The sequence below is a fragment of the Anser brachyrhynchus genome, assembly GCF_964034855.1.
Source record: "Anser brachyrhynchus genome assembly, chromosome: 3".
Taxonomy (NCBI): domain Eukaryota; kingdom Metazoa; phylum Chordata; class Aves; order Anseriformes; family Anatidae; genus Anser; species Anser brachyrhynchus.
Genome location: NC_137696.1, coordinates 113,033,657 through 113,060,733, shown reverse-complemented (window position 1 = coordinate 113,060,733; position 27,077 = coordinate 113,033,657). Strand labels below are relative to the sequence as shown.

The 27,077-nt window shown below is 36.3% G+C and overlaps 1 protein-coding gene across 3 annotated transcripts in view; it reads left to right on the top strand.

Annotated features, from left to right (window-relative positions):
• Positions 1–27,077, top strand: part of NBAS (NBAS subunit of NRZ tethering complex) — a 185,828-nt gene that overhangs the window by 141,139 nt on the left and 17,612 nt on the right. For 2 of the 3 annotated variants that reach the window (XM_080583780.1, XM_080583781.1), the window contains exons 49-50: positions 14,862–15,001; positions 23,481–23,625. In XM_080583780.1, the coding sequence (XP_080439906.1) occupies positions 14,862–15,001; positions 23,481–23,625 (285 nt within the window). Of the gene's footprint in view, positions 1–5,857; positions 10,019–14,861; positions 15,002–23,480; positions 23,626–27,077 lie in introns of those variants that run through there. The other variant, XM_080583782.1, reaches the window with a different exon arrangement.

Here is a 27,077-nt window from a genome sequence, read left to right as displayed (position 1 = left end):
TTTGTATATGTTGTTGTTGCATGTTTTAAAGGACAGTAAAATTCAGAAAATCAGTCTCCTCTGTGTACCTTGCCACTTTTTTTTTCCTGTTGCTTACTTAATCCAAGTAAACAATTCCAGTCCTGTTATCTCACCCCAAATTTTTTCTGTCTGTTTTCCATTCTCACCTCCATCTGAGCCTACTGTGATACGCAGTATACCTCCTGAAATGAGATAATTGGAGAAGGAATGTGATGTCCTTGTGGAAATTAACAGTATGTGCATCCAAACACCTCGACGGCTCTTTTGACATCAGCTGTACATTAACCATAGGTCTCTGAATTTCAGTCAGTGAGGCTCAGGTTCCTCTTTTGACTTGACAAAGCAATTCTCTAAAAGCATCCATTAATTTGTGTAAGCAAAGAAGTCAGAAAATCATCAGAAATTCTACTCTTTACCATTTCGTTCTAAACTGTTTTTTCCATCAAACACTGATGCTATTTTAGAGGTCTGTAAACTCTGTATCATCCAAGGATCCCTTCTCAAGTATTCATTGAATAGTTCTTACTTCTTAGGCATTTCTAGTAGTTCATATTCATTGAAAGAGATTTTTTTCCATAAGAAAAGCAAGTGCTTCATATTTAACGTCTTTTACAGTGTGCATAAACACTAGTCCTTTTAGCTTTTCAGAATGTTAATGTCTGATGTTTATGAGGGCTTTTTTTAATAAATCCTAGTTTTGGGTAGGTATCACCCCAAAATTCCACGTGAATGTGGCATTTAGAGGTTCTTTTCCGTTACTTAGAATTGTGAATCTAAATATGTTGTCACTATTATTAGAGACTCATCTGTGACTACTGTTAACTGCTATGACTTTGACTACATCAAATCAAAAAGAAAAGCACCAATTGCTGTGCTTACGTAATGCCATTCCGTATGACCGTTGCATTGTATTGCCTACTTGTTTCTGATTCATTTTATGGCTGTAACAGACTTACTCATTTATTTAAATTCGTACAGCAACAGTAATTTTGTGGTATCCATTCACTTAGCACTTCCAGTGCTCCTGGTCTAGGTCATAAATATGGATAAATAATAGAGAAATCTTACATTAAAAAAAATTAAGTCTGCCATTTATTTTATCTTTATTTTATTTTGATAGATACTGAAATATGACATTGAGTTGGAGTCAGTATCAACAACCTGTTTTTCTAAAGGCAGGTGTTTTGATTTAATGTGGGTTGTTCTTTTTAAAAATGCCTCTTTGTTTGTCATTTTATCCTATATGTAGAACAACATTTTGGAAGGATCAATTTTGACAAGTTTTCATTTACATTAGAATGTTTTTTTTTAACATCATTTTTCCTCTATTAGCAAGAATTGCAGACTTTGATCATCAAGACAGCAGTTACACGTACAGTTGAATACTGGGAACTTGTGCATACACTGCTCTCTTAATGGTAGTGATAATCAGAAAAGGTAAACTGAAGAGCCACTTGCATAATGGGGAAAAATACTGATGCTAATTTAACAGCTTATATTTAAAAGTATTATTTGAGGATTAAAATCTTGTTATTTTCAGGCTGAATCTTCTATCACCTTTTCAGTTTTAAATGTAGAGTACCTTTACCATACATAGACTGTGAGGTTTGAAACAATGATTAATAGCTGGCACGTGCAAGTAAAATGGCTTACATGTTTTCAAGTTCCTTGTGTTGCATAGCTGTTATTTTTAGCTATAATTTACATGGATACATTTTTTTTTACATATTAACTGACACTTAGTTAATATACATTTTAAATTATATGTATGTTAATCTCGTGTCTTTCAATTCTAGCCAGCTAGCTATATACATCTTTAAAATGCATTTTTTTCTTTATTCACCCTTATCTATCTATCTCTCAATATCTGTGTACGGTCTTCAGAGGTTTTCTCTGTGCAGATTACAACAGAGTCTCCTGTAGAATATAAATGAATGGATTTTATTTTCTGTGCAAGTTATGCATTTTTATGTATTAGGCAACACACTTGTGTTTACTGAATCTATATGCATTTCTTAGAAGTTAGTGAGCTGCATGTCAAGCAGATAAGGAATTAAGCAATATATAAATCAGTTTGGAAGAAAAAGGTTCTTGGGTATTTCTACAAGACAGGGAGCTTAACATGTGGCTAAGCCTTTGTTTAAGCCCTCACTATTAGGCTTTTTGGTAGGCTTATTTTTAGACTTGAATCCCATAACTTGCTTATCCTAATCAGTGACTTTAGTTTGAGCAGGATTTGGCCTGTGACATAGTGCACATCCCTTCAGTATCTGTGTGCAGCAGGCTTCAGCAGGCTTTCAGATGTGCTCACCACTCGTAATCCTATTTTAATATGTGCAGTCTGTGGAGTCCAGCTTTGGGGGAAAGTACAAAATGTCTGACCTCAGAGTTTTCCTACCACTGGGGTAGGAGACTTGGTTTGTGAACACTGAGTTTGTCACACAAAACTCTTGACTGGCTTTAATTTCATGTTGATTGCTCTCGCAAGATTAATGTTTTGATAGGATACGCTTCAGTCTTTCAGATAGTGGCTGTTTATCCAAAGACTAGGTCCTGAGATGTCATTGTTCTTTTTGTGAGTTCAGGACGTGGGTAATGCTGCATCAAGAGCTCTTGTCTACATGCTGTCTTAAATGAAGGGGAGATCGTGAAGTAGGCCTTTGCTTTGCATTGCTAGCTCAAGTTATATTCTCATTAGTAATGGAAATGAAAAGTACTTTGAATGGGGGAGTGTGAGGTGTTGGTATTTTTTTGTTTGTTCTTTAAGTGGAGAACATGGACCATACAACATAATAACACAGATTTACTGATTTTCCTTAGTAAATATGTTGGTTTTTGTTAAATGGGATAACTCGATAGGCATATCTTCAAAAATGTTTCCTTCAAATAACAGAATTTTATCCACAACATTGTACAGGCTCCAAATGAGATTTTTTTTTTCTACAGTGTTTTCTCATAAAATAGAACTAAATCCTGTCATTACATGGGGGCATCTGTGAGCCCAGTAGAACAGATTTTAAAAAACTACCAATCTCTCAGCTGTGACTCATTACCTTATAATATGTTTCCATTTATCAAAACCCAAAATGGATTGGACGTAGGATTATCTACATATGAACTTGGCAGATGGAAAAATCATATTTAAAACTGGCATGTTCCTTTGCAATGAAGGTAATATATCTGGAATACATTTCTGAGAAGGTAAAGCTCATCTATGCAAAAGGAAAGATGGACTTCTCAAATGACATATATATGAATATTTTTTATATATATTTTTTTCTTCTACAGTGGTATGGATAAACTAAACATTTTATAATCTAAACCACAGCTTTATGTGGGTATTTTCAAAAAGTAAAAGTCGTCTTTGCCCTTCCAAAAAAATAGGAAGTGACTGTAGTACGAAGTCTGGAAGCTCAGTGAGGAAGCTGACATGGTGTATGTCAGTGACTCACATTAGTCATTTGGCAGTATTCCTTTTTCTAGGAAGTCGTTTGAATTTAATTCTAAAATAGCGTGAATATTTATATTATACAAAGCATGGTGCTGTGTAATTTTTCTTTAAACTGTATTTCTTAACTGCCTTTAACTCTGTATGTGGCAGTATTGTGCTAGGACATGGAGCAAAAGGTACTATATCAAATTATTGTTTAAAGTTTTGATAAATACTGGGGAAAGAACTTTATGGATATATGAGGTTTAAGATGAAGTCTATAAAATATATCAACAAGAAAACTTTAACCTCATTATCTGCAAATAATTTGGAATTGTTTATACATATTTTAATACATAATTGTTTATCACCTGTGAGTTTAACTACAAAAGCAAATATTGGCTTAGCAAATGTGATTGAGATTGATCCTCTCTCCCAAGGACAGATTTCTGCTCAGTTTAAGATGGAATTCTGCATTATGAAAATAGTTGGGTTCAACCGCCTTTTTACTGTGAATCTTTTCTACTCTTGAGGTCTCTGAGCATTGCATTTCTGCTGACTTGTCTCCAGTTCTACTGTTAGAGAAGAAAAGTTAAGTAGTTTGGGCCTTATTGTATAAGAAATGAAGGATGTAGAAATACAAAGCTGATGTAGATTAAAAGGTATCTAATTTCAACTCCATTCTGCTTTTGAGTTCAGGTGAAGAGAATTAAAAGATCTTGGTTTTGTTTCATTCAGTTGCCAATAGTTACTAATAAGTGAGGGACCACAGTGTTAGAAATCATGGCCATTTCAATGCTAACTTATTATTTAGAGTTCAATAGCACTGAATTTTGTTATATATGAGAGAAGCCAATAGAACCAGAGCTGGTGAAATGTCTCAAACAGTTTAGAACAAACAAGTATGAAAATTAACAAAAAATAATAGAATAAAAAGAGGAAACCTGAGAGGTTCTTATTTCATGTGAAGAATGAATAGAGAGAAAGGGTAGCAGAAGTGATTATGTTACTAATGGAAGTATTAAGACGCTTCCTTTAAGAAGAACTACCCATTGTTTTAGTCACAGAATAAGTTTTTTACACAGTTACAAAATTACTGATGTATGGAAAGGTTGTGCCTTTGCTTTCTTTGTAACATCTCAGGATTTTACTTCTTTTCAGCTACCTTGTGAGAGTACACAGTTCATGTAATGAAAATGGTAGGCTTACTTGAGTCCCTGTTTTCCCTCAATTTCGCTTGGAAACTGCAGATAACAAAATATTGTTGGCCCAGTGTGTTTTCATAACAAAAATTTTAATTAATATGTGAGTACATAAAGATGTCAGTGCTGGTTCATATCAAAGTCCAATCTAGCCCAATATTCTGTGTCTAACAGTGTTCAAAAAACAGATGTGGAAGCTAAAATAAGGAAAGTATGAAACTTACCCCATCATTGCCCTCGTCTCTGGGAAGTCATAGAATCACAGAATGGTTTGGGTTGGAAGGGACCTTAAAGATCATCCATTCCCACCCCCCTCCTGCCAGAGGCTGGGACACCTCCCACTATACCAAGTTGCTCACAGCCCCGTCCAACCTGGCCTTAAACAAGAGTCACAGGAATTTAATTAGGAGTAGGAAGTGGAAGCAGTTCTATGTGTCAACAGGCTCTAAATTCAAGTATTACCACAGCGAGTGAAAAAGTGAAATTAGGAAGAGCTACCTTTTGAGTGGTAGGTGGGGATAATTTACCAGGAAGATATTATTCTTGTGTTTATATGTTAACTTTAAGTTGTAAACAAGTCAGCAATTTTTAACTTGCTTACTTAGGTCAGAAGAGTAAGTCTATCAGGAAGCATTCTAGTTCAAACAGAAGGTAATATTTTACTGCAAAGTTATTGGATAAAATTGTGCATAGTATTTTGTGCAGAAGTAGGTCCCCACTTCTCCTCATTCTAGGGGTCTCTGTATTCTAGTGTATGTCTTGCAAAACAGATGACTAATTTACTTTTTTTTTAAACTCTTTGTCTGACTGTGGGTTCATAACCTGCCTTTAATCAGGTACCTCAAACTATTAATGCACAGCTCTGATCTACTGGTTGCTCTTGACTTCTGTGTGTGTGTGTGTGTGTGCACGTGCACTCTTGCCCGTAGACAGGAAGCTGAATAATTGTGGATTATTCTTTTTCGCATCTTTCTACTTTTTCCAGCCTGACTCAGCTGTGTCTCTGAATATTTCACTCTCAATCACAACCTAAAAGATTTCTTTTTAGAGCCACCCATGTTTAGAAGTAATTGAATGCTGATAGTGTGCTGGCGACAATATTACTTGTGGTTTTGCCCTTGAAAGAATTTAATGTTGCTCTGGTACATGAAGGTTTTGAATAAGATGTTTCAGTATGTGCTTTTCTTTTTGCCTTATTTTACAGGTACGTAACTTGTCTAGCATCAAGGTTGATGGGATGTCTAGCATCTTCAAACAGTCTGAAGAGAGTGAAATAAAAAATAGTGTTTAAAAGCCCCTAATCTTATCTGGGCAGGGTCAGTAGCTGTACAGTTTCAGGAAGAGTTGTACATGTCTGCCCTTTTTTATAGCTGATGATTTTTAACATTTGTGTTCATACTCTTATATGAATATATATGAATTATATAAGTTATATCTCTTAAATATCTTAATTTGTAATATTATGTCCTTTGTAACAAGCTTTTAACTTTGCAGCCCTGATGATTTACCTATTTAGATTATATTGTCTTTAAAGTAAGACTTTTATTTTTGTGCTGTCAGCGGTACAGAGATGCCAATTACACAATTCAAGTCGTTATTAATCCTTTCAGTCATTGCTTATAAATCATATTAAGCCCTGCCTAATGACTGGAAGAAGCCTTAGCATCAGCATTCCCTATCTTGAATCCAAGTAAAATCCTTCATCTCAGATCTGCCTATTATTTTAAAATATAATGTAGATAAAATCTCTACCACTGGAGCCTGTGGTGGGGTGAATAAATAAAAACTTTAATGCATTCTACAAGGGAGTGCAAACAAATTGAGAATGTATTGTAGCAGTAAGGGGCTACTCAAATGCCTGTTTATTGTTTCTATTTTTTGATGCCTTATTAATTCAAACTTACACTGCCGTGATGAACACGAACATGTTTTGAGATACTTACATTTACAATCTGGCATATGTAACAAAATGAATTTTATAATCATGTAAAGCAATAGGCTGTTGGCTGCAGCTCTTGGAAACCACAAATATATACCTTTAATATCAGGAATTGGTTTTAAGCACGAGTGTAGGTTTTCTCAATATACAATCAGTTAAAACAAAGAAAAATATTTTTTTCTGATTTTTATGTCCCATATTCTTTGGTTACAAACACCCTTATCAATTATTTCCTTAGAACATTAGTACTGAATAAAATCTGTTGATGAAAACCATGGCTCTGCCATGCTCATAGAGAGTAAAATATATAATATGCTGAACAGATTTGGTTGGGCACAGGGAGGTGGGGGTGTGTTTGCTTTAGTTTTCCTGCTCACCACTCTCATATGGAAGCAGACAACATTTTGTATTTTATCTCGGGGGAAGGAGGAGATTGGATTGGCTGATTCTTTTTCTGGATCTTTCTATTAGCACTTCTGTTTGCTTAAAACACTCTCTAGGTCATCAGCCAAATTGGTTGGTGTCAGATTCTCAAATAAAATGCTTTATTGCTTAAACTACATTGCAACTCTATCAGATGTCTGTCGTCCTAATGTAGGAAAACATATAGGGGATAGTTATGCCTCTGGGACACAATTTAGATACAGCAATATATCACTGTTGCTGTAAATACAGATTTAAACCAACTTCAAGAGTGAGATAATGTACTGAACTAAACTGAACACATGGTTCAGTTATTGAGTTATTCACAAACACAAAAATTACCTTTACCAGTCATACATGATGTCCCACAGCTTTATTTAACCTTATTATTCTTCAAGTCTATCATCTTTGTTTGTTTTTACAAAATACCAGATTTTTCAAAAGCTGGTAGAACAAACTTTGAGGGAACTCTTCGTATTTGGACTCTTTCATGTGTGTTGCACTTGAGTCTCTAGAAAGCAGTAACAAATCTATGGAATAAGATGATGAGTCAAAACTTGGTGCGCTGAAAATGGGTAAAAGTTTCAACATTTTGGACAGCTAATACATTTAATCTATAAGGGAAGAGAACTATATATAAATCTTTGACAGATTTTATTGTCAGGCAGAGTACTTTGATGTTTTATTAGAGGAGGGATTGTAAGTGCATTAAGGTGGTGGTGGTTGTTTTTTTTTTTTTTCCATACTGGATATAAAGAATGTGCATTCCAGGATTGTTCAGAATGCCTGAAGTAAGATGAAGGGTATGTTTGTGTCCAGATAATGTACTGTTGAAGGGATTACAAGTACCTCCACCAACTGCCAGACGCCTCTTATTTTTTATACTTCAGCAGTAAAAGCACCCATACCGCTATACTTCATATTTGGTATATAAAACAAAATGTTTTAAAAAACTTGTAGGAGACTTCTTTGATATAATGCCCTAGTAATAAAGTGATGTGAGAACTAAGGTATTGTGGCCGATTGATAAATAACTGGACTCCAGAAAATAAATAAAATAAATAAATCATAAAGTGTTTTGGTTTTCTTAAGGTTTACAGGTTACAGCAAGTTCAGTATGACTTTCCCCATAGGAAAATGGATGATTGAAGATGCACTATGTTAAATCTCATGAATCTGCTATTAACAAGCAGACTGTAGCTACTTGAGGAAAAAAAAAATAGTGCTTTTGATGGCTAAAGTCATGTAATTCAATAAGGTACATCGTGTGGCTGTACTCAGAGACACCAAAAATATTAGAATCATAGAACAGTTTGGGTTGGAAAGGACCTGATCATCTAGTTCCACCTCCCTACCCACCCCCCCGCCGTGGGCAGGGACACCTTCTACTAGACCAGGTTGCTCAAAGCCCCATCCAACCTGGCCTTGAACACCTCCAGGGATGGGGCATCCTCTGGGCAACCTGTGCCAGTGCCTCACGAACCTCATAGTAAAGAATTTCTTCCTTATATCTAATCTAAATCTACCTTTTTCTTTAAAGCTTTAAAATGTTGCCTCTTGTCATACTGCTATACTTCCTGAGACACAGTCCCTCCTCATCTTTCTTGTAGGCCCCCTTCTTTGGGCACTGGAAGGCTGCTATAAAGTCTCCTCAGAGCCTTCTCTTCTTTAGGCTGAATAACCCCAACTTCCTCAGCCTGTCTTCATAGGAGAGGTGCTCCAGTCCCTTGATCATCCTCATGGCCCTCCTCTGGACTCATTGTAATAGGTCCATGTCCTTCTTGTGCTGGGAGCGCCAGAGCTGAACTCAGTGCTCCTGGTGGGGTCTCATGAGAGCAGAGCAGAGGGGGAGAGTCACCTCCCTTGCCCTGCTGGCCACCCTGCTTTTGATGCAGCCCAGGATAGGGTTGACTTTCTGGGCTGCAAGCGCCCATTGCTGACTTTAAGTTCAGTTTTCCATCCACCAACATCTGCAGGTATAATGTAGAAGGAGGTTTGTGTGCGTAGATCTACCCTGACACACAGAAAGACACTGAGTCTAAGATGACATTAAATTAGGTTTAGGATCCAGAAGAAAGAATTTTGGAGATCTGCTTTTCTAACAAGCTTTTTCCAGTTACTCCCTGCATTTACATCAGAAACTTGTTTAGTAAAACAAAGGTTTTACTAAGGGTTTATCATCCATGAAAGAGAAGTCCTATAAAAACACTAAAAGGTTAAACAAATCATTTTCTCTGAATATTTGTTCAAGGTTTTTTTTATATATCTACTGTTAAAAATTTAACCAGTACCCCCAAGTCCTTCTCCGCAAGGTTGCTCACTATCCACTTGTCACCCAGCCTGTGTTTCTCTTTGTGATTGCCCCAAACCATCTGCAGGACCTTGCACTTGGCCTTGTTGAACTTCCTGAGGTTTGCACACCTTTTGAACCTATCTATCTGGATGGCATCCCTTCTCTCCAGCGTGTCAACTGCACCACTCAGCTTGGTGTCATCAGTAAACTTGCAGAGGGTGCAGTCAGTCCCACTGCCCATGTCACCATCAAAGATGTACCTCAGATCGAAAGAAGGCCTGACTTTTGTCTTCTGGCATGCCATAGCTGCTAAAGGCTGTAGCTAAACAATGCGCCCCCGTTTAATAATATAGATATGTTTTAGTAAGTATTTGATCAAGATTGAGTGATTTTTGCTTTTTTTATTAAGCAGGGATGATCTGGGATGAGTCACAATTCCTTCATGGGCCATCATAACCTCTGCCAATTAATTACAAGAGAAACTGAGAAAAGAGGTAAAAGCGAAGAGCTCAGAAGGAGAACATAAAATTGAAAGGATTTGGTTCAGACAGCTTGTGGGATCTAGTGCAGTTTTCAACAATGGCTGCATACGCTGTGTCTTTTGTGTAGCATGTATTTTTCTTTTTTAATATTATTCTTTTAAGGAACATTAGCATTATGCAAATACTTGTGTTTTCTTGATTTTAAGCGTATGTAGTCTCTTGTTGACCATTAAATAGTGTATTTTAACAATTTAACATAAGGTCAGATTTTATTTAATTTGTATTTCTTTTTATAACCTATCACAAGTATCATTTCTAAAATTAATTCCCCTAGTTGTCTTTCCCATTGTGCTGTATATTTGTGCAGCATTTTATTTTAATGTAAGACATAAAGCCCTCTGCCTTCTACTGCCAAAGAGAAGGCACAAAACTAGGGGAAGTTGAGACAGAATTGGGCACATCTGTTCTTAAAACTGAAAGTCCTGCTTTTCCTTTTCCATTTTTGCTCTTTCATAGGCCTTTCAGATCATCTGAAGTTCAAGTGTACTCCTTGCTAGCTTGCTGTAGGCCTCATTAACCTGGTTAGTGACAGACTCTTCTTTTCAGGCCCTTCTGCTACCAGGGGTCTGAGCAGTTTGTGGCAGGTTATCTGTGCATAGCCTTGAATGTTTTAGAAGGATGGGGGGTGGGGGAGGAGAGCAGGAGGGATTTATAGTATGCTACTACCATGGTTTTAAAGATGACCATACTACCAGAAATGCAGTGCCTTGTTGCGTTGCACCCTTTAGAGTCATCTGAATCGATCATTCAGAGTTGCTACAAAGAGTATGTTCAGTTAAAATGGAATTTTTAATGTCTCTGCTCTTTTGCTGTGGTACTACAACAAGGTGATAGGCTTAACTATAACCTTGTTGACTTCATCTCAGCTAGCTTTTGGTTCTTATAAGATGAAATGTCTACCTTTTAACACAGACCATGCCCTATTTCTGCTGCATAAGATGACTGCTTCCTCTCCATGCTCTCTCTTAGCCTTGGAAAGAGAAGAGAATACAGAGGAAAACCAATGTTCCTAGTATAAATGTATACACGTGTGTATTTTTATACATCTATTTTTATTTTAAAGCATATTAAAATTAATATATATTAATACAATTAATTAAGTCAGTTCAATGCCTTGCTTCAAGATCGTGCTTTCTTGTAGTAAGGAGCTATCAGTTCATTTGTGTTTTTTTGGTGGTTTGATGGTAACTTTTATTTTTAGAGAACTGTAAGGAAGGAATTAGAGATAGGATAAGTTATCATATCAAAGTGGAAAGCTGTGTGGAAACTATTTCGAACAACTACCTTGATTTACTACATAGCAGATAGTATACCTTACAGGTCTTTAACTTAAAATGGACTCTACTCTTCTAGAAGAATAACAATGTATTGAAAATAAGTTTTTAAGTGTTTTATTGTTATCTGTGTTTCTGTTACACAGTGTTGATCTGCTTAGGATTTTTCTAGGCATGCTAGTGGGCAAATCATATATAGATTTCAATCATCTTGATTGTAAAGACGTACACACAAGTTAAATACAGCCGCTTCACAGAAGGTACAGTTTTAGACATTGTGCGATCTTGTTGAAACCAGTGGGACTACTTATCAACATGTGATGTGAAGTGTGTACACAACCCTTGCAGAATCAGCATGTATTTGATGATGTTTTCAGCTCAGGAATACTTTTGAAAATATTCCTGATACAGTTGACTGTGTGGCCATTGTCGGAAATGCTCATGCATTCTTGCTGCTAAAATGTAGGTTTACCTTTGAATCTTGGCTTTTCTTTTCCAAAAAGAAGTTTTAATAACTGTGTTGTCAAAGAAATGAAGTAATGCTTAAAACTTCCTTGAAACACAGGTGTTTGTAGAATATAGAGTGGTGCATCTATATTCTCTATAATAAGATGATGTAAAGCAGGGAAAAAAAGATGAGGTATAAAAAGATGAAAGAGTGGGAAGTTTAAGGTAGGATAAAGCTAGTCTTTTTGGGGGTGGGGGAAGAAGGTAAATACACTTGTCATCTGTCCTTCAACACTTACGTATTTTCCATTTTTACTCCTTCATTAATCTTGCATTTCCTTTATCCTCAGTGCTACATTTTAGATCCCCATATTCAGCCTTAAAAGTACACATGCTTGCTGCTGCCTGTGTTGCTACCTTTTAGTCTCACCTAGTTCACAATAAATGGAAGCAATGTGCATTTAAAATGCCATATGAAAAGTGAATTTTGAATAGTTCTTTCTTAAAAACTATAAATAGCACTGTGGAACATTCACTTTATTTTTACTACTTGTAATGTGAAATGCAAGCGATTTTAAAGAGGCCATTGTAGAAAGAAACGTTTCAGAAATACACAGCATGTTTAAGAATAGAAAGTTAATTCTCCTTGATCACATTAATGTGTTTTGTTATAAGCAATTATGTTGCAAGGATCCAGCTGTCCAAAACAGTACCTTATAATGTTAGATTAATTAGCATCATAAAAATGTAAACCAGTCTTTAAAGATACATTATTATGTCATGTTACTGAAATTCAGTTCACGTTGAATAGGATATCTGATCTACTGTCATCTACTCTTTACTGCCAAGAACTGAATTTCTGTGGCAGCTCTTCTCATCTTTTAATACTAATAGTATTAAACACTCATGTGCCATTTCTTGCCCTTCTTATGTCTATCATTAGAAAGAGTTAAACATTCAGTCTGTGTTTTGAAGTAACATGCTGTTCGTGCAAATATCCTAAAATGTACTTAATGGACCATCCGTAATGCTAGCTGTTTGGTCTAAAAACTTAGAACTAGTTGTCTGTGAAAGGAGTTTGGGGACAGATGAAGTCATCTAAATGCTAGATTTGCTAGATTGCTAAATATTTTTGATCCCTAAAGGGACATAAGACATCCTAACCTTTTACCTTTTCCTGTTCTCCCTTCTCTTTTCAGCTGTGTGATTTAAATAGTGAAGATAATCATATTTCATCTCAGCAAGCGTAGGTGGAATTTAGGGATATTACAAGTGGGTAATTGATATCTGCTGTGTGACATTGCAGTACATGGAAGTATTTTAAATGGAGAGATCTCAGAAAGGTTTCTTCTCTATCTAAAATGATGTAGTATGCTGTATGTTCAGATATACCCTGGAGAAAGAAGTAAACTTCTCAACACTAAATATTTTAAAGTCACAAGTTATGTAGGCAACTCAATAAATGCATCAGTAATCTGTTTTCCACCCTCTTTTGGAAAACTTGCCCTTGATGTATCAGAGTCACTTTGAGAAGATGGGAATACAATCTTTAATCTTTTAAAGTAGCTGTAGAACTAAGGAAAAGTTTGTCCATGTTTGAAGTCTTAGAACTACTTGGGCTTAAACAAAAATGTTAACATTTAATGCTATGTATCTTTAGCTGAATTATAAGATGTAACTGAAGTGTTTGATATCCCAGAAGTTTTCGAAGTTTGGAGGAAAAATTCAGTGTTAGAATGTGTTAATAACAGAAAGGAAGCTACCTTGTTATTGTAACAAATTATTTTTAAACTACAAGAACTTTTGTGTGTCAGGCAGACAAGGAATAGCTATTTCATTTGTGAAAGCCCTCCTAGCGTGATACCCAAACTTTTAAACAGAAGCTGCTTCTCGTTTAGCAGAAAGTTGGTTTTCATTTATAGCAACCTTCCTTCAATAGTCAGACTTCTCACTTTTTTACCATGCAAACTGCAGGCAGTAATTATCTGTAATAGAACCTGTCATCAGCTGAAGTGTATTTGAGTTCTTACAGCAGCTGTGTGTTTTGAACTTAGATGGACACTTTTCGTGAGACAGAGTTGTCTGGAAGCTTGCTGATGGGGTTTTTCTTTTTCATAAGCTCAAATACCTATACAGAGAAACACTACAATGCTTGTCAGCAAATGTTCTTCGTTGAGTAAATGAATTTAAATTAACTTCCAGTACTTTTTCCTCTGGGAGAAAAGATTAGATGGTACAAATTCAGGTAAAACTATTGAATTCTCAGAGGTAAGCTTGAGTAATATATATTACAGAACTAATACATATATAAAGTTGGAGAGCAACTTTTTGCTCAGTCAGATAATAGGATCACATCATAGAATGTCTTGGGTTGGAATGGACCTTAAAGGTCATCTAGTTCCACCCCCCCTGCCTTGGGCAGGGACATCACCCACTAGATCTGGTTGCTCAGGGCCTCATCTAACTTGGTCTTGAACACCTTCAGGGATATAATGGCAGGACAGTATCACAGTATCACAGATTTCTAGGTTGGAAGAGACCTCAAGATCATCGAGTCCAACCTCCGACCTAACTCTAAGTACTCCACTAAACCATATCGCTAAGCTCTACATCTAAACGTCTTTTAAAGACCTCCAGGGATGGTGACTCCACCACCTCCCTGGGCAGCAAAGGACAAGGGGGACAGGGGGAATGGACAAGGGGGAATGATTTTAAACTAAAAGAGGAGAGATTTAGATGTTAGGAGGAAATTCTTGACTCGGAGAGTGGTGAGGCGCTGGAACAGGTTGCCTAGAGAAACTGTGGATGCTTCATCCCTGGAGTTGTTCAAGGCCAGTTTGGATGAGGCAATGGGCAACCTGATCTATTGGGTAGCATCCCTGCCTACGGCGGGGGCTTGGAACTAGGTGATCTTTAAGGTCCTTTCCAACCCAAGCTGTTCTAAGATTGGTACTATACATGCCCATTATTTAAAAGTATATATATATTTGGAGAAAAGTAAATGTAAAGATTTTTTGGATGTTTGAAGAATATAGATGTAAGACTCAACTAATCAATTAATGTACTTTTGTGGAGCTATATTATTTTGGGAACATACACCTAAGTAATTTCCCATTGTTTGTGTGCTTTCCTGTTTTATTTGAATGTAATTGAAAATGAGAGGTAAGAAAATGGCTTTCTGGGAAAATAACATTGGCTGTATTCCTGCATTGTTTTACAACAGTGATGTCTTTTACAGATAGCTTGTTGCTTTTAAATTCGTCATTTTAAAATGTTTGTTTTTCTTTCAGGTAGAGATAACAGATATTGAAAATGAAGAAAAAAGGTACAGTCTCTTCCTGGGACTTCTGGAATCTAGTCACAGCCTGTCTGAGTTTCAGCACTTGGTTTTACTCCTTCAAGCATGGCCACCTATGGAAATGAGCAACAGGTGAGCATTTCTTCAAGCAAAAAAAAGTTTTATTGATTGATCATATCATGTAACTTTCAGTCAGTGAGTTCAAACATGGTTAAGAGGAGTATGACCTTTTGAAAAGATCATTTGGGGAAAATAAATGGCTTATTAAAAGTAGAATTGAATCAGTTTCTGGTAGAAGGTATATATATATTTATATATAGTATGCATCATGCAGAAGACAGAACAATTTTATTGTCTGAATTATTGCACAGGAGGTTTTTCCAAGTACTTGAATTCAGGGTTACATATTTTACTCTCACTTTTGCCAGTATGTAGAAAATCCAATAGGAAGTTCTGGCTTGCTTTTTTTAAAATTCTACTTCAAGTTATGCTTTACAGAAAAGTCTTTGAAAGCTAATGTTCATATGTGGCAGGCAAGCTGCAGAAGGTCTGTGTAGGTAATGGTACCAAGCAATGGTGCTTTTATTTTCTCGATCCAATACCTGTCATTTCTGTTTCTAAATGAAATATCTGAAAGCAAAGAATTTATACTATGGCAGGACATACCCAGAAGATTCTAGCCCAACAATTTAAAATGAAAATAATTGTTTAAAATTTCAGCATGGCACCCATCAGAATGGGTATTTATTGAAACTGTTTATTGAAAATTTTGATTTGGGATATCTTGACTACAATTTTATTTATCATTTCTTTTGTTTTTGTCTGTGACTTCCTGAACGCGCTTAAAGGTAACAATTTTAGTTGTTCCATTCTGTAACAGACTCTGATTTCTAAGATAAAAGATTCATACAATCTTACGTTAAGGCAAAAGTCACACGTCCTTCAAGGACAGCAGTAATATTAGTATACTTTCTGGCTAGCCAGTGCAGTGTAGCATGTTCTGTCTGACCATATGAAGGTTAGAGACATTAAATTATACTTTCTTTGGATTGCTTTGAGGGCATTGATTGCAACCTGTTTGAATTTGGGGACTACACTCCCCAAAGTGTTTATGTACATTGATTTGTCAGGAAAGTTTGGGCATAGCTTTTTATGAACAATAATTCTTTTTTTGTACTTACAGAGAACGAGTCCATTAGAATCTAATCTGTAAAGGTTATTCACCTTCAAGCCTGCATTTTGTTTGTGATTTCTGGATGAAAATTAATCTAAATCCTATATGACAGTTTTATGAACTAAATATTTTCTTCAGTGCATTGTGAATTACAAGCATTGCTGTATGATCTGTCACAAATTCATATTCCATTTTTCCTTTTTATTTCTTTTAATTGTATCTGAAAAATTTGATGCCTTCCGGTGTGTGGGGAACTGTCAAACTTTGTTCAAGGTATTGTTTAGATTAAAAAAAAAAAAAACACAAAAAAAACATAACTTATGGAGCACAGGGTAAAGTGAAATATTGCTGCAAAACGATTAGCAAAATTTTTTCTCCTTGGGCTGAACAGACAGTCTGAAGATTTTGTGAAAGCAGAACACTTATAAATAGACAGTTCTTGTTTACTGTTCTATGACAGGAGAAAAACATAAAAATTATTTAATTTTATCTCCCACTTGGTGTTGTGTTTCTTCAGACTCTTTGTCAAGTGAAAAAGAGAAAACAAAATAATGATTAAATATTATTTGTATTCACAACTAACAGTGGATTAAATTTCAGAGGTAGGATGCATCTTAGTTCCGAGATCTTGGAAGTCTGAAAACTTGTACAAAATACTTTGAACACCCGTATTGTAAGTCACTTAGGATCTAAAGCAATGTAGCTACAAGACACATGCATAATCTCAATTCTGACATAAAGAAATCAACGTAGCTAAGATAAGGGGCAAGAGAACTTCTGTTATTTGCCTCGACTATGCTCATGTCACTTTTGTACTGTGGAGCCCACAACTAAATGCAGCACTCCAGATTTGTCTCGCTTAATGACGAGTGGAGAGGAAGGAGCACTTTCCTTGACCTGATGGCAATGCTTATGCAGCCCAGGATGCTGGTGGCCTTTTTTGGTATGAGGGTGTGTTTCTGGCTTATTGTCACCTTGTCCATCAGGGCCCTCAAGTCCTTTTCTGCCAAGCTCCCTTCCAGCTGGTTGGCCCAGCCTGTACTGCTGGTTATTCCTCCCAAGGTACGGAACTTGGGATTTCCCTTTGCTGGACAGAGATAAACCACAGAAAGCTCGTTACTCCTCTTAAGGTCCTTCTGAATGGCAGCACAACCAACCTGTGTATCACCCACTATTTTCTAGTTTTGTAACTAGAAAAGTAACTATTTTTTTTTCTGCAAGCTTTCGGAGGGTTCTCTCTGTCTCATCATCATTCTGGTCTTCAATGAAGAAGTTAGAGTATTGGCCCCAGTACCAACCCCAGGGGTGCACCGCAGGTCACCGGTCTCCAACAGGACTTTGTGCCACTGATAACAACCCTTTGATCCTGGATGATCGAAACCAGTTTTGAGTCTACTTCTCTGTCCACTTACCTAGCCCACACTTCATCAGTTTGTCAGTCATGGTATTATGAGGGCTGAAAGTATTGTTGAATGAAGGTATGTAACATCAACTATCATCCAGTCATTTTATTGTAGAAGGCTATCAGGTTGGTCAGGCATGATTTACACATTTTAAATCCATGTTGACTAATCTCAGTCACCTGCTTGCCTTCATATTCTTGGAAATGCTTCTAGGAAGATTTGCTTCATCTCTTTACCAGAGATTGAGGAGAGACTGACTGGCTTGTGTCTTAGCATAAAGTCTTAAGGAACAAACTGAAAATTTATCCTGTGATTAGATTTTCATTTTTATTTTTACTTTTTTAAAAATAATTTCTGTTATCAATTGAACTTTGGTGTCTTTCTTCACTGCTTTGTCTTTGCTATGAGGCATTGGAAATCCTTCAGGAGAAATTGCTCCCTTCTCTTTCACTAGTAGTAGCTACCCTTACTGATTTCATGGAGAATCTCTGACTCATGATTCCATAACATGATTTACAGTGCAGGCTCAGGAAGTTTTCCTGAGCTCAGCACTAAATTCGCTTTCACTGTTTACAGGGAAATAAAGAGTAGTTCAGATTTCTAGATTTCTTTGAGTTTGCCTAAAACTCTAGACAACCAAAAATTAAAATAAATTTGATTATGTTAGTAGTAATGAAAACAAATTTTTCATGTTTGGTTGTTGTGGTTTTTGTTGTTGTTTTTTTTAAAGGTGGGGGTCACAGGTTGCAGTTACCACTGTTGCTTTATTCTTCAGCTTTCTCTGCTAGCTAGAGGAGTAGGAAAGACCTTGCAGTCTGTTCTCTTCCCTGCTTTAGCAGTGTTTTTCTTGAGGAGAAGGGAATTGAGGTTGCATCTTGAAAGAAGAGACAGAGATGATGTTTTCCTGCCCACCCCTCCCCTCCTAACCCTCCTTGTTTTTTTCTCATCAGGAATGATGTATCTCTAGTTTCTTTGTGTTTCTTTGTGGTGGTGGTTTTGTTCAATTTTCCCTCTCCTGCTAGAAGTTGTCCCAGTAGAAAAATTTATCAAAGGTGGGACAGTTTGCTCTCTCCTGAGGTCTTTGTGTTTATACTCTCATTGCTTTTCTGTTAATATCTGTTTTGTTTCTGTTATTAACAATACTTGCAAGGCTAAGTGCTTTAGAAATCCTGTATCTGCAGGCTTCAAAGTCCTCCTTTCTTACTCATTTCTAGTGCTTTCAAGGAACGTGCCTGGTATTTTAATAGTAGTCAGCATGATCATAATTATGATTGTTGTAAATTATCTTTCCCCCCACTTAGTTGTTTAGGCTCAGTCATCTATGTTTTGGAGTTTTGTTTTTTAGGGGAGAAGTGTTTTTGTTTATTTGTGTTGTTTTTTAAGAAGTCTAATGGACAAACAGTACAAGAACTTAAGCTAAATGAAAATCTAGGCTAAAAAATAAATTAGTTTTTAAAAGTAAAAGTATAAAATGTGTATCTTTTTGTCTGAAGAAATAATATATTTGGTGTGCAGAAACAAACAGATTTTTGGCATTCATAGTAAGTGCGCTGTCATCAGAATGAATTTGTGTGAACTCAACACATCAATAGTTAATAATGCTCCAGAAATGAAGTGTCGTCCTCATTCCACCCTCAGTCCTCCTACCTCAAGCATGATTGGCTTTAAAAAGTCAGCTACAGCTCTCTTTAGTATCCTTCAATATGAGAGGGCATTCATTTTCTGAATTCTTACCAAGCAACTCCTTGTTATAGTCGGCTGGGAATAGCTTACATTTCATTTTCATTATTTTGAATTTTATTTATTAATTTGAATTATTTTGCTTTTAAATCCTGGGGTAATTCATGCCAGCCAAGAAACAGAGGGTGTTTTGTAAGTATGATGTTCAGCAGCAATCAAAACCAGCAACAACAAAATCTTTACTTTCTGCCTTCTTTATCTGAGCCCTCTCTCCTCTCTTTCACTATTGTCATTGACAGTCATTATCATATGCTTATCTCTGCATTTTTGGCAAGGCTGCTAGCAATCTCTGCTCTGTTCTGGTGTCTTCTCTTCTTGCATTACTCATAAATTCTCTCTTTTATCTCTGTTGCATATTTCATGTCAGTAGTGTTCAGGTACCCTTACAAGATTTTCTTTTTATAAATGTTCCTGAAACTGTGTTGCAGAAAAACCTACCTTGGTAGCTCAGTTGGCATAAAGCAGGAACTCTTTCAACAGTGAGTTATTCAGCAATCCCATTTTTTAAAGCAAATTGTATGAAGAAATTGTTGAGTAAAGGAGAGAACTATAAGCAATTAAGCCAATTGTTTAGCTGTACGTATTAGGGTTTTGTTCAATCTTTACTTACTTGTTCTTGTTCTGCTGCAAAAAAAAAGGCCTTTGATGCTAACTGATTGTTTATTTCGAATGTAATGATATGTGCAGGAACGGGGGAATTTTACTCTTAGTCATCTGAATACTTAAATTTTTTTTTTTCAGCCTAGCAGTAAATATCTAAAACTTATAATTGAATATAAAACTAGAAAAAAAAAATATTTTTTAAAGGCTCAAAAAGAAGGAGAAGTAAAAGAACTGAAGCTTGGGGTTTTTTTTCTTAGTAGCCTTTACTCTTTTTTTTTTAAATTCGAATTTAAAAAAAGACTGACAAAGATCAGTCTTTGTTTATTTATTTATTTATTTATTGTATTTCAAAACACTCTGACAGAAGAATAGTCATTATTTACCTGCAGATATGGTTCTCTTCATGTCATAATATGCCATGTTGACTGTGAGGAACCACTGAAGATGACTTGGTTGTTCCAGTCAGTACTCAGAAACATATACATTTTTTAAGAATTGGTGTTTAAACCCATGTTATTCATGCATGCTTTTCTGTCTAGGTGTCTCATATTCAGATGTCATTTTAAGCACTTCATAAAGACAATAAAAAAAAGGGAAGAAAAAGATTGACAGTACCTGAAGCTCTGCAGTCCTTTGGAACTTGCTACCTACATTCAAAAGGCATTTTTTATATTCATTTTAAATATTGATAAGGTGTTTTGGAACTCAAAAAGACATGATTTTAGGGGCTCAATAGCTTAGTTCATTTTTTTTTTTCTTAATGCAAAATGTCCCTCTAAAGATATTTTTGGTTTGGTGCAGGAAAACAATGCCCTTATTGCAAGTCTGTGAAAAAGTTCTCAGCATGGAAAAAGTAATTGACGTATTTAACCATAAATAAAAATAAAAATTCATGAAAGAAGAAAACTGAATTCTACTTACAGTTGTCAGATTTTTTGGTGACTGAATCTTGTTTTTATGTAGAGGTGGCAGATGATGTCTATTTGTTAGCAGACCACAGAAGGTCAAATAATCATAAGGAAAATTATAATTATCAGAAATCACAATTATATGTCAGAAGAGATTTATATATGTAAAGTGTATATCTGATGCTTAACTTAAGTCGTGCCATTTGCAGGTTTATTTATTGGATGGCCTTGCGTCTTTGTGGTTATTTCTAACTTTTCTAACTGTTCTGTTTCTTCGTAACTACTTCTAAATGTGCTTTGAAGTGTGATTTTTGTTTTCTTCTTCTAATGGAAAATTCTTCTAGGTTTTCTTAATGTACTCTGGAGGCAGCAGCTATAAAAATGGAAATTCATGATGACTCTCCATGCCTCTAAGCAAAAGATGGATCACATAGCAGGAGCTATTAATTTAGCCAGTGGCAAAGATGGAGTTGCATATTGTTTTTTTTTTCCTTCCTCTGACCTTACTGGGGATTCGTAGATCAAGTGCATCATGCTTTGCCTGTCAGATAAGTTGGCTTCTTTGGGTCCAACCCATCAGGTTGGAAGGCGAGGAGGAGGAGCTGTGCTGCTCCCAGCTAGACTCCTGGCAGCAGTTTGTTCAGTGACTGTGACTGATGGAAAGGCTCAATTAAGTTGTCAAAAAGAATGAAAATCACAACTTCTATTTAGTTTGCATTCAAACTTACCTGCTCTTAGCATCTCTGTCTGGTGTTCGTGTTAGAATATAATGTCAGCTTCCAGTGGAGCTGGTTTTATTTGTTTACAGTATGTACTTTCGAAAGTGGAAGCTGAACAGGAGAGAGCTTATATATGTATGAAATAGTAGGTATTAGCAGTTGTCCTCTACCAAATTGTCAGACCTACTCTTTGTTATGTGTCAGCCCAACTGATTTTTTTTAACAGACTCCATTTGCTGCTGTAGTTATTATGTTACTTTCAACAATTGGTGCTAAATAATACCATTGAAAAGCAGCACTTTCAAAGCACTTTACTGCTCCTTTCCACTTGTGCTGGACAAGTATCTTAATTTACAGTGAACTGTAAGACCAACCTGCCAGATTTTCTCTTCCAGTGATTTTTTTCTTCACCTCTTCAAACAAAATACAATAAAAATATATCCTGCTTTTTTTGGGATGTTGATTAATGACCAGAAATTGATGGAGGCTTTTTTTAAACCACCTTTTGTGCCTTCCTTTGCGTATGCACAGATGAATATAATGGTTGTGTTACTGTGGCTTTATGTGGTCTTGATCTACACTGTTAAGTGTGATTTTAGCCCATTGTAGAAGTGTATTGAAATGCATTAACTAAACTCAAATTAGCAAAATGGCAGTGTGGATGTGTTCCAGTGTTACACTTCACGCTCTCATTTAAAAGCTCCAATCTGCTGCCCATTTCTATCAGTACGTCCAGTCCTAGCAAGTACACCTATCACTAGCAAAAGTAGCCAGGCATCTCCATGATGTAGCAAATAGCAGCTGTAGGCCAAGAAATGTTCCAGCAATTAAATTTTATAGTAAATGTCGCCTTTGCCAGCATGCATGATATAATTTACGTATGCCTACTGTCTGCCTTCTTTTTAAGGCTGACCATGTAATGGTGATAGCAGATGAAGCTGTATTCATTTTTGGGTCCCTTGCTACAAGGATATTACGTTGATCGAGCATGTGCATTGATGAGAAACGAAGCTGAGGGAACTGGGACTGTTTAGTCTGGAGAAGAGGAGGCTGAGGGGAGAGCTCATTGCTCTCTACAACTACCTGAAAGGAGGTTGCAGCAAGGATGGTGTTGTTCTCTTTTCTCACATGATGAGTGATAGGATGTGAGGAAGTGATCTCAAGTTGTGCCAGGAGAGGTTTAGATTGGATTTAGGAAGGATTTCTTCATGGAGAGAGTGACCAAGCATTAGAATAGGATTCCCAGGGTATGTGGTGGAGTCCTCATCCCTGGAGGTATTTATGATGTGTAGACATGACACTAAGGGACATGGTTTAGTGATGGGACTCAATAGGTCATGGTGGCTGAACTTCGTGGTCTTGAAGGCCTTTTCCAACCCAGGTGATTCTAGGATTCTAACTTCTATATGAAATAGAAAGGACACTTTAAATATAATAATAATAATGATCATAATAAAAAGTATCTACATCCGTATCTACTAATGGAGAAGTACAGTTGCATATAATTTCTCTCTACAGCACTGTTTGTACGGGCTATAAAATGGGTTTTATAGAAAAAGATAGATGTATTTTTTAGATGTTTATTTTTGTTTGTGCTTGTTGGACCTGAAAATTAAAATTTGAGTCTTGTAAGTTTTTTCTCCACAGAGAAACTAGAAGGGTACTTGAGAGACAGATGGTGTTAGAATATGATCAAAGCTAAGAAAATCAGGAATTCTGGTTTCATGTCACCACTCCCTCAATACCATTTTGCTTGGGAAATTAGCTTGTACAAAGGAAGGAGATGTTTTTCCTGTGGTGTTCCACTTTAATCAGTCTTTATCTGGTGTGTGATTCCTCAGATAACAGTATGTCATAATTCAAAATACTTTTAATAACTTTGTTGCATTGAAAGAAGGATGGCATCAGGATAGTAACTTGTCTCAAAACTTTTTCCTCTCTGTTTCATGAGATCATACTTTAATTCTCATACATGTGCACAAACTTCAGAAAATTTTGTGTGTATATTCATATATGTACACACACATATATACATATAAACAATTTTTTTTTTTCTGTGAGCAGATTGTGCACAGATGGTAATCCTTGGGTGAAACTGGGGACTGCTATGCTACAGAGATGCCCAGCTGAGGAAAAGGAGAGCACAGGAAATGAAATTTTGAAAATCTGCCGTTCTTTGTATGACACTAAGCACATGCTCCCTGTTGAGGTAAGTTTTAATGTTGACTGTCATGGATATGAGTCCTGTTTTGGGGTCCTAGTGCAAGATAATGTTGCCATACTGGATCAAGTCCAGTGGAGAGCCAGTAGGATGATTAGGGTGCTGATACACAATACATACAGAGAGGCTGAGAGAATTCCATCTTAAGAAGAGATGGCAGCGGGAGATCATATTGCTGTTTTTAAGTATGTGGAAGAGAAAACATGTAGAGGAGACAGAGCCAATTTCTTTTTAGTGATTAAACAAAAGGCAAGAGAGACAACTTGCAACATCAAAATTGTTTATCTACAAGGAAAAATTTTTCTCTGCTAAAGTGGTGAAACACTGGAATACGCGATTGCCTAGAGAAGACATGGATTCTTCATCCTTGGAAATATTCAGAACTTGGCTGGATCACGTCATGGGCAATTTGATCTTGTCAGGCTGGCTTTGAATTAGGAGCTAGTTAGATTATATGACCTTTAGAGGCCTGTTCCAGTGTAAATTCTTTGAAGTATTTGTAGAAAGGGTTTAATAATGCATTGCCACTGAAATCAGTATGGCAAAAGCTGTTCATTAAATAGTGAGTAATTTTCTCTCTTATAAATATATAGAGGTTTAGTGAGGAATCCTTGAAAATGTGTTGGCGATAAAAATTTATATATAAGCAATTACTTTGTAATAACTGTGTGATATTCTGCCTTGCTCTACTGTGTAAGTGTACTTCCATACAAGCATCTCTACAATTATTGAAGCGTTTTGTACATAAATATTGTATACTAATCAAGACAGGCTTGAGAAATGCTTAATAAACTTCACACAACTTTAGAGTAGTCCTGTGCATATTTTAGTAGGCTCGTTAATCGCTTACAATCTTCTTCACACAATCACAGTCTTTGCTGTAGAAAACAGCTGATGTTAAGACCAGAAGCAGAGCAGAAAAGACACATTCTGTTTAAAATAGGTGGATGGGTGTGGGCTGTGCTTTTTTTTTCAATAGTTAGACTGATTTCGGTTCAAAATCTGTGTAAAACACAACTCCAGGTGTCAGTAATCTGAAAGGGTGCATGCATTTATTAATTCACTCACTTCACCAAAACTTTTGGTTGAAGACAGGTTTCTATAACTTTGGGACTGGCATTAAGCGTACGTAGCTTTTCGTTACAGGATTGAATGCTGCATCATAGCATGATCTTACACATGCATAGGAGTAGTCAACCCTTGCCAAAGTAGACTAACTGACATTAGTGAACAAGGAAGACAAATCTCACTGAAGGTCATCATCTTATAGCAGTCAGTTTACCAAGAGTTCTGCTCAAGAATGGGTTCTGATTTTCTCACCTTTCTTAATTAAGTGAACTTTTTCCTGAATTCCATAACAAGACCCTTATTTACTCACTGTTTTGATGTTGATTGGCAGCTTTAGTTGGAGGTGCCTTGTTTTTTAAAGGTACAGAGTGCTGGAAGAATTCTACCTATGGGTGTGAATATACAGATGCAGTATAAAGATTTATTACTAGTAGAAGTTGTTTAATGTTTGAGGACCAGACTAGCTTTACCAATTTAACATGCTTTTTTTGGCTAGAACGTTGTACAGCAACAGAAGTTGCACCATGATGTTTGATTGTACTGTTACCTATACATACAGGCTGTACTGGTTTAAGTCTCTTTTTGGGAAGATGGGGAATGACATGGGTAAATTAAGTAACTTATTTATACACACAGCTACAGTGCTTAAGTACTGTATACTTAAGTGTACAAATTAGAGGGTTGACCTTGCGTGGCTAAATAAGATGAAAACCTGATTGCTGACAAATAACCTATTTAGATGACTTCATATTTCAATAAATTGATTATTGATTGAAATCGATTAAGAGAGACCTAGAATAATGGAATTCTAAAAACATTTTATTACCATGGATAACATTAGCCATTCTGAAATGCAAAAGTTGTGATGGAAAAATAACATTTATCTTCAAGTCATGATGGCCTAGAAAAACTTTCCTTAGATGTAGATTTCATCAGAAAGCACTCTTTTTTTCTTTATTTTTCCTCCTGCTGGTCTTTCTAGTTTTGTTTACAGCCAAGATCTTTTTTAATGTTTTCTGGGGAGTTGCATAGATTTAATCTTTGTATCTATATATGTGGATTTTTTGTTTGGTTGGTTTTATTTGCATTATTCAGTGGATGGACTTTTTCATTCCTCTTTGTTGAAATAAGCATTGTTTTACTTGCTTGGAATGCACATCTGTTTGGACTATCTGACATCTCCTGCACTGACTGATAAATCTCTTTAGAAAGGGGCAAATTCTTCTTCCCCCTAGTAAGTGTTAAAGTGCAACTCCTCTGAATATCTCGTGTTTTTCTGTCAACCTATAGGTCAAGTGTCAGTTAACATAAACACTTAAATAGGAGAATCTAGTCTCTGCATCTGGTCTCTTATTTGTAATCTCTGGGGTCCTGGTGGCCATAAGATGCTTATCTTGTAGAATAATGCAGCAGTCAGTTGATTTTCTTTTTTTTTTTCTATTTTTGCAGCTAGTTATTCATGCTTTTTATATGTGAATTTACTTTGTATGTTTTTCTTCATTCACAGTTGTCTCTGATCATTTTGTTCAGGTAATTTTGAATTTAAATGCTGCCCTTTGAGTCTCTTGACACAATACTGTTTGTACTCATTATCCAGCCATTCAAGCCATCCATGAAAACACTGAATAATAGTGGACCCAAAGCAGACTGCTATGAAATTCATTTGATATGCCTCACTTGTGTTACAGTGAACCATCAATAGCTGCATAACTAGTTAAGAAGCAAATGTTTCTTTACAGAAGTTTCAACTACATCATGGTAATACGGATTTTGATTTAGGACTTTCCTTGTCCCTCTCACAGGTAACATCACATCACCTCGAAGCACAGCCTCTCATGGCAGGCGGACAGATACTAGAGCGCTTTCCAGTGCTATTGCAGAGATAAAAGTTGCTTGTGTTGCTCTTCAGAAGTGCTCAGAGTGTTGGCTTGCTGCATAGGTTGGATTTCCAATTCCTGCCCAAGGCAGCAGTGCAGTCATTTGTGTGAGACATAGGAGGAGATGGTTTTACTATTTGGACAGTTTTCTGTGTTTGGCACATTGCTCTGTCACTTCAGTTGGAGTAAGGGGTGAAGGCCACTGCAAGGGTTTGCAAGTTGGACCACACTGTCCTGCACCTTATTTCCCTAGGTTCTCTGACAGTGTTTCATGTGACATTTTTGAAATCTTGCTGAGTTCAAAGTATACCACAGTGATTGCTTTATTCCTAAGTATGATACCTGTTGCTAGGACCTGTAGGAAGATTTTCGTGTACATTATTTTTTCTTTGATTTTTCATTGTATGTTTTGATGGTTTTCATGGACTTGATGTCTGAGAGGTCTACAATTCATTTCCCTCTTGTACATCTTTTTTTGTACATTCTTTATGTCAC